Genomic DNA, 10,269 nt, shown 5'->3' with positions numbered 1-10,269 from the left:
CAGGTTTGTCGTCCTTGCTGACTAATGCTACAAAGTTTAGGAGCAATTCATCGTTATCCTCATCACTTTCTGACTCGGTGTCGCTGAAACAGATAAGGGACTTGTCCTTTTTAAGGTTGTTAGGGCATTCACTTCTGGTGTGACCATATCCTTTGCACTCAATGCATTTTAACTCCTTTCTCTTTGTCAGAGGACATTCATTGCGATAGTGACCATAACCTTCACATTCATGGCATTGTAGGTCCTTCCTGCGATTCCCTCGACCTGAATCATTCCTTGAATTCTGGTTGGAGGTTCGTTCACTGTCTCTGTTCTGGAATCTGTTGTTTGACCGGCTTTGTCCTTTTTCAACCCTCTTAATCATCTTGTTGAAATTCTTAGTCATGAGGACCATGTTGTCCTCAATTCGCTTGACTCGATCGACTTCTTGTGTGTCAGCTGAAAATGCAATTCCCTTCTGGTTTTTAGGACTTTCTTCCACTCGCTCAAGATCATGTATCTTCAGAATCTCTGCTAGTTGATCGAACTTCATCTCGTCAGTGTTGACAGCAATCTTCAGGACGGCTTTATAGGCTTCAAATCGAGCTGGAAGACATCTCAGAAGTTTCTTCACAAGTTTCTTTTCATTGTACTTCTTGCCAAGCACAAATGCTTCATTAGATATGGAGCTTATCTTTGAAATGAAGCTTCCAATTGATTCATCATCCTCCATCCGTAGGTTTTCAAATTTTGAGGCTAGATGATCAATCCTGGTACGTCTAACGCTAGTGTTACCTTCAAAATGATTGATCAGAGTATCCCATGCTTCCTTAGCAGATTCACAACCTAGAATTATCTTGAATTGATCAAGATCTACAGCGGAGAAGATTGTGGTGAGGGTTTTAGAGTTAAATTTTGAGGCAGCTTTATCAGAGTCTGTCCATCTCTCCTTGGGTAAGGGTTCTTTAGACTTATCATCCATGATCATGGTAGGTGCTGACCATCCTTGCTCGACTGCAGTCCAAGCATCTTCGTCAATGCCTCTGATGATGTGTCGCATCCTAGCTTTCCAGTGTCCAAAGTTTCCCTCATCTAGCATGATCGGTTTTTGCAATGCAACCAGTTCTTTCATGGTTTCCATGATGATCGCATGATCTCAACCTGTGAGTAGACTACTTGAGTCCACAGAGGAGACCCGCTCTGATACCAAATGAAAGATCAAACGGATACCAAAGTATAAGAACTGAAACACTTTTCAAGAACACAACTTGTTTTATTAAGAATCTTTTAGACAATCTTACAAGACCTGTCTAATCCGACTTAAACAACGTCAACACTGACTTGTTGCGGACCAATCCTTAATCTATCCAACCACTCAACTGGTGATCGAACTACACCAATTGTTACACCACGAGCCAGTGTAGAATAGCCTCTTGCACTGCTCTTTTCAATCTCTAAAACCCCAACCTAGAACTCCTATCTAGTCACAGTTATATACTCTGTTACATAATATTCTCTTCTCCTAATATTACGCTAACATCAGATCTTTTCAAGCTTATCACCACAGTAAAGATCTTCTAAGTCGATGTCTCCACGTCATCAACTCATAACCACTTTAAACCGGTATCTCACATACCGAATGAGCCATGTAGCACATGCTCTGTTTTGCATTGAACCAGCTCCTTTCCTGGAGCTAACAATAGATGCCGTATCTCCACTCAATTATTATTTTCTCACCATTTTTTTTATCATCCACTCTTCTAAATTTATCGCAGTCAAAATGAATTCTGTGAAACTGAATCTGATTGATGCTTTGATTCTTCTTATTTCTTACAATTTACCCATGGCAATTTACCAACACATCGCACACAAAGACAGCTCATGCAACAAGCTACGTTGACAATAACACATATCTCTGTTAGGGTCCCATTGAAACTTATCTTCACTTCTGTGTCTTGTCTTAAACTGGTTCAATAATACAGGAATCTTTCTTCTACCTCCTCTCACACCTTCAGCTATACATCCCCTCCATGAACATCAAAAAATAAAACCTTTAAATCCTAAAAACACACAATAATGACAGAAACAACAAGAAAAAACGACATACCAGCTTCGGTCTCAACGACATCAGGAGTGAAAGGACTCGTTGACGCCAAAATAACAGAAGTCCCCCGGAGTTTCCATTAACCGTCTTCTACTTTGTCTAGCAACACACCTTCTGATATCTCCGGCTTAAAACTCACCGTCCCGATCATCGATCTTGGAGGGATTAACAACACTTCAGCAAGAAACGACATTGTTTCAAAGATCAAAGACGCAGCTGAGAATTGGGGTTTTTTCCAAGTGATCAACCATGGTGTTCCTTTAACTCTTCTTGAAGATATCAAACAAGGAGTTCGGAGATTTCACGAGGAAGATCCTGAACTTTCCCTCTGATTCCAACAAGAAGTTTATTTACAGTAACAGCTTTGATGATCCTTATAAATCAACTCCTTTGAACTGGAGAGACTCTTTCACTTGTTTCCTCGCTCCAGATCCTCCAAACCCAGAGGAGATCCCTGTAACTTGCAGGTCAAGCTTTTAATCAAATTGTGATTTCGTTTATGATTCCTATGTTTTATGTTTAAATGATGATATGATATTAGGGATGCTGTGATGGGTTACTCGAAGCATGTAATGGAGCTAGGAACGTTACTCTTCCAACTTCTCTCAGAAGCTTTAGGTTTGGACTCTGAGGTACTTAAGAGCATGGATTGTCTCAAGGGTTTGTTTATGCTCTGCCATTACTACCCACCTTGCCCACAACCTGACCTAACTTTGGGAATAAATAGACACACCGATAACTCTTTCCTTACGCTTCTTCTTCAAGACCAAATTGGTGGTCTCCAAGTTCTCCATAAAGATTATTGGGTCGATGTAACTCCTCTTCATGGGGCTATTGTTGTCAACATGGGTGATTTCATGCAGGCAAGTCCCTCAGTCACTGCATTCTGCTAAAAGAACGAGGAGAATATTTTATTACATTTTTTTTTTTTTGCAGTTGATAACGAATGATAAGTTCTCGAGCGTGGAACATAGGGTACGTGCGAACATAGATGGACCACGGATTTCAGTTGCGTGCTTCTTTAGTTCGAGTCTGTTTCCAAATGACACGGTTTATGAACCGATCAAAGAGCTTTTGTCTGATGAAAGCCCTGCAAAGTACAGAGGTATCACCATACCAGAGTATACTGCAGGTTACCTTGCCAGCGGCTTCGATGGGAAATCACATTTGTCTAAATATAGGATATGAAAAAGAGAGAGACTTGTCCTATTAATGATGAAAATATATTTGTGTGTGCTTTTGCACCTGCGACAATGTAACAAGGAGAAGATGTTTTAAGTAAAACGATTCACACTTGATTTATTTATTTTGTTCTACATCCCTTTGTGTTTTTGATTTATAAAATTAGCTTAAATGAGTAAAGCTTTGTGTGTTTCAGTTTATATTTAAGAGATCTCTAGCTATTGTGATACATAATAGGGTGGAACTATGCGACCAAAGAACGTCACCGTTGGAAATGCAGATTGGACGACAGAAGTTATATTAAATGCCATGTGCTTAGTTAAGAGTTCTTAAACTAGTTAGGTTTTGGGGTTATTTGTTTCCTAAATTTAGTTGATCGACCAGACCTGAAGTGGTATCATCTTCAGTTCTAGGAGCAAACACAAGTGCCGGATGACTTCATGATTTTGCGCATGTATTATAAAGTGAGAAGACCAGAACTAAGATGTGTGACAAGACATTTCAGCATGTGTGATTTTCATCTAACTCAGCACACAAGGGTTTAACTTTGGTTATAAAAACAATATCTGTACATGAGCAATGTGGTGAATGGACTTCAGTGTCTTATTGATCAAATATCCAAAACCACATCTCATATGCTTCGTGATGATTAGTTATTAAATGTGTATTCGTTCCTATTACGTTACTTCATAATGAAGAGCCTTAACCACCACCCCAAATCAGGATCTTACCTTATTTTAGAACCACAACAACAGACAATTTGATGTTTACAAAAATGCAAATGAGGAGACTAAAATCCTCTCAAACCATGATCCTGGGGGTAGACACTTTAGACTCTTCTTTGACTGCGACACCTGGAAGAATAACATAGATAAAACCAGTTAGTGAATGCAAATCTAATCTGAATAAAGCTACACACTAGTTTGTACTCGCACCCCCAGAACATTCACAAATGTGTATCTACTAGATATCCAAATTTATACATAAACCAATTATAGATGAATGATCTCAAAACCGGTAAGCTCTATTTGTCTCAGGGTTGTTAAAATGCAGGGCTTTTTTGTTAATCAAAGCAGGTGAAATGAAAAGGGTTCTTTTGCTTTTTTACTGGTGAAAGATAGACAAAATTGACTCTAGTTGTTAGGAAAGAAAAAGAGTAATGACCAGATTGGGTGGTGACTTCGCCATAGATGGCCTTAAGAGTGGACAGAGGAACAACCGCGGAAGTAGCAGCAGAGGCGGCTTCAGCAAAGAGCTGTTGTTTCCACTCCCACATTTGAACTTTCATTTCCTTGTTAGACTTGGAGAGCGAATCTTTCTGCTCCTGCAAGGCCTCGACATACTTTTGCTGTTTATCAGATCTCACCCCCAGAACCACAAACGACACTCCGAGACACGTGTTTATTACAGCGTTGCTGTTCATTGCTTCCGAGACCAGCATTGCGATCTTGTTCGCCATTCCTTCCTGAGTATACACATTACAAATTGTAAAATCAAGAATATCAAACTTAGCATAATCACATACTTAAGTTATTCATCAAGGAACAAACAGAGGAGCAATCGGAATTGAACAAACAAATGGTAAATTGTAAAATCAAGAATATCAAACTTAGCATAATCACATACTTAAGTTATTCACAGGACAAGTAAAACGTAGATCATGTTTGCAAATAAACACAAGCAGCAAAAACCAAATTCGATACATTTAACATTGAAAGCTTAAAGACAAAATAACAATGATTCTCAATAATAACTGAAACGCCCAGAAACGAATATGATTTCAACTACCTATCGAAATAAGCAAACGGCAAACCTAATCAAAGATGGAGACTTGAGAGTTGAGATTAAGCACGACAAGAGCAACAATTGTATGGAAATTCAGTCAATCATATGTATAAGAATTGGTAACATAAATCAGCAGATTAAAGAAATTTAGCGAAGAATGTTCTCACTCTCTTCTCCTTCTTCAAACCCACTAGAGATCACAACTCACGATTATTCCCCAAATCCACAATACCACCCCTCCTAATTCACGATTCTCTGCAAAACCCACAGCCCTGAATTCATTTCCTTGATTTCTCGCTGAGTCGAAAACGTGTAAACCCTACTAAACGAGACGGCCTAACCGGCGTCGTTTTACTTCTCAGAATTGTCGAAGGAAATAATGAAACATGAATACACAGAGCACAAAAAACATATATAAATAATTCAAAACACAAAAAAAAAATAATGTTTCTACTTGTAGTACTTTGTTTATTGTTTAGACCTAATATTTCATTACTGTGTCGAGTTATATATTTTTCTTGTTTAATGTGTGTTGGATCAGATAGTTATATTAAAAAAATATTGGATTTATTTATCAGCAAGGGTGTTCAATATAGCAAAACCAATTAATACCGAACCGAACTGAAAAAGAAAATGGTTTGGATTTGATAAAACCGTATGAACCGAATGTATGTTATTTTAAAGAAATCGCAATATATATAAATATGATTCGTTATATAAACTTATCAAACCGAGTCAACCGAATAAACCAATTAATTAAAATATAGTAGTATAGTTATTTTTAAATTATATAATATAATTGATAATATATACATACTCTATTTTATTGATATTATCCTAATATTTAAGATATGTTAATTTGAATAAATTTTTTATCAGGGATAATTTGAAAATATCCTATTGATGAATTAAATTTTGAAAAATGCATTTAGTTTTTTCTTTTTTGAAAACTACATTTTCTTGTATGTAACAAGATTTTTTTGTCCTAATGTTGATTAGAAATTACAGATTCTAGTAATTAATTTAAAATTTTGATTATATCAAAATTATCATAAGTTTATAATTCTCGATTATTCTCTATTATTATTTTTTATAAGAACTTATTGTCATCTTTGTTGCTATTTTTTTTAAGTTGTTGCTATTTCCTGTTTTTGTGGTAGAAAAGAATTGATTAAATCTCTTTATTTTAGCAATTCATCCTTTTTCACATTATAAAAACTCATATATTTTCCGGTTTGGTTCTTATAAATTAATGATAAAAAAAAATTAGCAATTCATCCTTTTTCACATTATAAAAACAGACAATTTAAATACTTTAAAAATAGTAAAATAGGTCAAATTATATGTAAAAGTTCCTTTGTACTCCAAGTGAACAAAGTTCACAGAATATCATTTTTTTTTCTGGATGATACACTTAACACTCTTTGACTTATTAAAATAACTAGAGCTTTTATATTTTTTTCATTTCCAATTTTTTTTAAAATATCAGTTTGTTTTATATTATCTTACAAAAAAACATAAAATAAGACAATAAAAATATGACAATAGTTTGAACTAATTTCTTTGTGGTTTATTGGACATCATTATGTAAGAATTTTAGTGGATGTACATGCCAAATACATAATAAATTTAGTTCATTTGAATGCAAATAAAAATACATTTATCAGATATTCAAAATTTTAATTGCAAAACAAAAAAATAATCAAATAATAAATAATATGTTTGTAGAATAACAGTAGTGTTAAATTATTGATATGCATGTAAAAGAAGAAAAAGGGGTTGGACATTTGAAGATGGTTGATTCATGTAAATTAAGTTTTTCTATTAATTTATTATAAGTAGTCTAACTCTATTAATTTGTTTCATTCATTTTAAAACTAAAAACAATTATTCTCAAAAATAAAATTTAATGTTTTTCACTTTTGTGTGATAATTTATGTAAGACAAAGTTATTTATATAGATTATACATAAACAACATATATTTTACTTATCATCTTCTATAAATATTTTACATATATATATATATATATATATATATATATATATATATTTATATAGTTTACATATTCATAACTTCTATAGAAATTCCTTGTAATAAATAGTCTTGCATGTTATTTCTTATATAATCTTTTTTTTTTGCTTCCCTAAAGAATCATATATAATGTTTATATTAACAGAAAACATATTTTTGTTTTATTTTTATTGTTGATAATAAGTAATATAGATAAAATAATTAATATGTGTCTATAAAAAATTACTTTATACATGTTGTAATTCATTTTTTACTTATATATATATAATAATAACTTGTATTTTTATTTACTTAATTTACATCATTTTAACTTGGGCAATTGTCCAAAAGAACACCTTTCAAGTTTATGTCACAAAAATGACGCCAGGAAATGAAAGTCACAAAAATGACATTCATTAAAGGGCAAAATGTCACTACTACCCTTGTGTTATAAGAATAAAAAAAAAACAAAATTCATTTTCTTCACTCGCGACTCTTCGAACCGTGTCGTCTCTGGCTCGGGAATCTTCAAACCCTCATCGGCACTGTCGTCTCCGGCTTGCGAATCATCGTCTCCGGCTCGGGAATCATCGTCTCCGGCTCGGGAATCATCTTCTCCGGCTCGCGAATCATCTTCTCCGGCTCGCGAATCATCGTCTCCGGCTCGGGAATCATCGTCTCCGGCTCGGGAATCATCTTCTCCGGCTCGCGAATCATCGTCTCCGGCTCGGGAATCATCGTCTCCGGCTCGCTAATCATCTTCTCCGGCTCGCTAATCATCTTCTCCTGCTATCTAATCATCAGCGTCACACTCTCTACTCTCAAAATCGGACAAAAATCACTATGTAACTTTTTAAAATTAGGGTTTTTGAATTAAAATTTGTGAAGCTTGCGTTTTGATTTTGATTTGTTTGTTACTCTTTCTTATTAACCAGCGAAGCAAATGAAAGACTTTTGAATTGTGGGAACACAAAGTTGTTGGAGCATAATTCATCTCTTTGAGGTATGTTGCAGATTCAACCTTCTGTGTGTTTGTACAAATTTATAAAATAAAAGTTTGTTGTCTCTTGCTGCATCTATTGAATGTTTTTAGAAGATTTCCAGAAAGCATTTGTTGCTGCATCTATTGAATGTTGAATATTGAAACTCGTATGGTAACACATTTTGAAACTTTTTTGCTTGGAGTCTTGTTTTGATTAGGAATGTTGATATTTTTGATAGGGTCTTGAATTTGCTTATGAGTCTTTTGTTGCTTGTGAAACTGTCTAGTGTTTATAATAATTTCAGGAAGCATTTGTTTTTGATAGGGTCTTGAATTTGCTTATGAGTCTTTTGTTGCTTGTGAAACTGTCTAGTGTTTATAATAATTTCAGGAAGCATTTATTGTGTTATTTCAGGAAAACCTTCCAGAAAAGTTTGAAATTTTTTTTTCCTTGTTTACGCAGGATAGAAACAAGATGGGAGATTCAGTACCTCTAAAACTAGCACTGCCAGAGCTGAAGTATCCTATTGGTTCACAGCCAAAGCAAAAGTCAGCAATCAACCAATATTCCGGCTCAGAGTATATCTCCATTGTTGACAGCATCCTAAAACCAGATGAGATGATAAGAGTCTGAGGATCATTTCTGGGACCTATAATGAAGCTCAGTGAGAGAGGATTGAAGTTATCAGCAAAGATGGTCTACGCCATTCTCACTAGAAGCATCGTTTCTGTCAAGGAGAATGAAGCCTGGTTCCATTTCGGTGCGCAGCCACTGAGGTTCTCTATAAGAGAATTTCATATGATGACAAGCTTGAAATGTAGTGGTGCATTAGAAGGACCACGAAGGGAACCCGATAGATTTAATTGGGAATTGCTAAAGGGGCGTAGTCATAAGTTAAGTGACGTGGTGGAACAGCTCAGAAACACAAGAGAAGATGCTTCTGAGGAGAGAGTATGCCTCGCAATGCTCATCCTGGTAGAGAGCATATTATTGCGGAAGAGCAAAGGAGGGAGTTTTCCTTTGGAATATGCAAAAAATGCACAGGATATGACATATCCATGGGGGAAAGAGGCTTACATTGTGCTCCTGAAGTCAATTCAAAACGCTGTCGCGAATCATTTGGAGAATAAATCCAAATTTGAGTTGCAAGGTTATCCTCTAGTATTCCTTCTTTGGATACTAGAGTCGATTCCTTTGCTAAGGAATAAGTTCAGTAAGTGTGTACCAACAGTTGAGGTTCCTGGGCCGACTTACTTGTGTGAAAAATACACTGACGTAGAGAATCCATCACTTGATAGGGTTTTACAGGTTGAAGCTGATACAAAGGTAAGCTTTTCCAAGTATATGTTTCTCAGTTTATTTGGCTTCTTCTTTTTAATATGTTTCTCATTGGTCTTTTAAAAATACTCTCAGCTGAAGGTCCATTGCATACTACCTTCTATTCCTCATGATCCAGAAGATGATATCTCCATTGAAGACAAATATAGTGACGAGCTGGAAACACTGAAAGATGTAACAAAGAAAGGGTACAAGCTTACAGCCGATGACTGGGAAAATAGGTGTGTAGACACATTTGAAACATTGGATGCTCTTATTCAAATGATGGCAAATAAGGAGACTGGCCAAGCTTCTACTCCGATTGATGAGGATTCAGTAAATGAAAAAGTGAACAGGATCATCGAGGTAATGGAGGAGAATCTGAAGAGCATGAAGGATCGAATGTCATTACTGGAAGAAGAAAACATGCATCTTAGAGCCCGTGTGTCAGAGTTGGAAGGAAACAACAATGTTTTTCCCACTAACGTGACACAACAGGTAAATTCTCAAAACATCTTCTTTTACATTTGCATTTTCAAGTATTTTTTGGAAGATCTTGTACATATTCTTGAATGCCTTCCTAATATTTGACAAACAGCGATCCAGTAGGACACCTTTATCTCCAATGTCTCACACGCAACCATCGAGTGAGACGCCTTTATCTCCAATGTCTCAACAGCCTAATTTGACACATGAGGTATGTAACAAATAAATATTGTTGAGTTTTGAAGTAATATTTGGAAGCTTTTGTACTTCTTGAATGCATTCCTGATTTTTGCAAGAGACAATGATTGAATCAGCTGCATCTCCAAAGTCTCAACAAAATGAGGTATATGCTCAAAAATTTTTAAGAAAATATTTGGAAATTCTTGTACAAAATCATGAATGCCTTCCTGATTTTTGCAGG

The 10,269-nt window shown here is 35.5% G+C and overlaps 2 protein-coding genes and 1 pseudogene across 3 annotated transcripts; 2 read left to right on the top strand and 1 right to left on the bottom strand.

Moving 5' to 3' along the window:
- The first annotated feature begins 1,918 nt into the window (after positions 1–1,918).
- Positions 1,919–3,401, top strand: LOC111205364 (annotated as a pseudogene).
- Positions 3,402–3,801: 400 nt separating this feature from the next.
- On the bottom strand, positions 3,802–5,470 carry BNAC07G17130D. Its single transcript, XM_013847958.3, has 3 exons — positions 5,218–5,470; positions 4,430–4,730; positions 3,802–4,119 (listed from the first exon to the last, which is right to left on the bottom strand). The coding sequence occupies exons 2-3, from the start codon at positions 4,722–4,724 to the stop codon at positions 4,067–4,069; spliced, it is 348 nt and encodes a 115-aa protein (XP_013703412.1). The 5' UTR covers positions 4,725–4,730; positions 5,218–5,470; the 3' UTR covers positions 3,802–4,066.
- Positions 5,471–5,709: 239 nt separating this feature from the next.
- LOC125589884 lies at positions 5,710–10,248 on the top strand. 2 transcript variants are annotated; one of them, XM_048762540.1, is made up of 3 exons: positions 5,710–8,065; positions 8,508–9,371; positions 9,459–10,248. In XM_048762540.1, the coding sequence occupies exons 2-3, from the start codon at positions 8,700–8,702 to the stop codon at positions 9,951–9,953; spliced, it is 1,167 nt and encodes a 388-aa protein (XP_048618497.1). In that variant the 5' UTR covers positions 5,710–8,065; positions 8,508–8,699; the 3' UTR covers positions 9,954–10,248. The 2 variants fall into 2 exon arrangements, with proteins under 2 accessions (XP_048618497.1, XP_048618496.1); XM_048762539.1 differs by having other exon boundaries at positions 5,710–9,371.
- The last annotated feature ends 21 nt before the right edge of the window (positions 10,249–10,269 follow it).

This window comes from Brassica napus, chromosome C7, assembly GCF_020379485.1.
Source record: "Brassica napus cultivar Da-Ae chromosome C7, Da-Ae, whole genome shotgun sequence".
Lineage (NCBI taxonomy): Eukaryota > Viridiplantae > Streptophyta > Magnoliopsida > Brassicales > Brassicaceae > Brassica > Brassica napus.
Note: the sequence above shows the minus strand (reverse complement) of the source record. Positions and strands in the feature narration are given on the sequence as shown.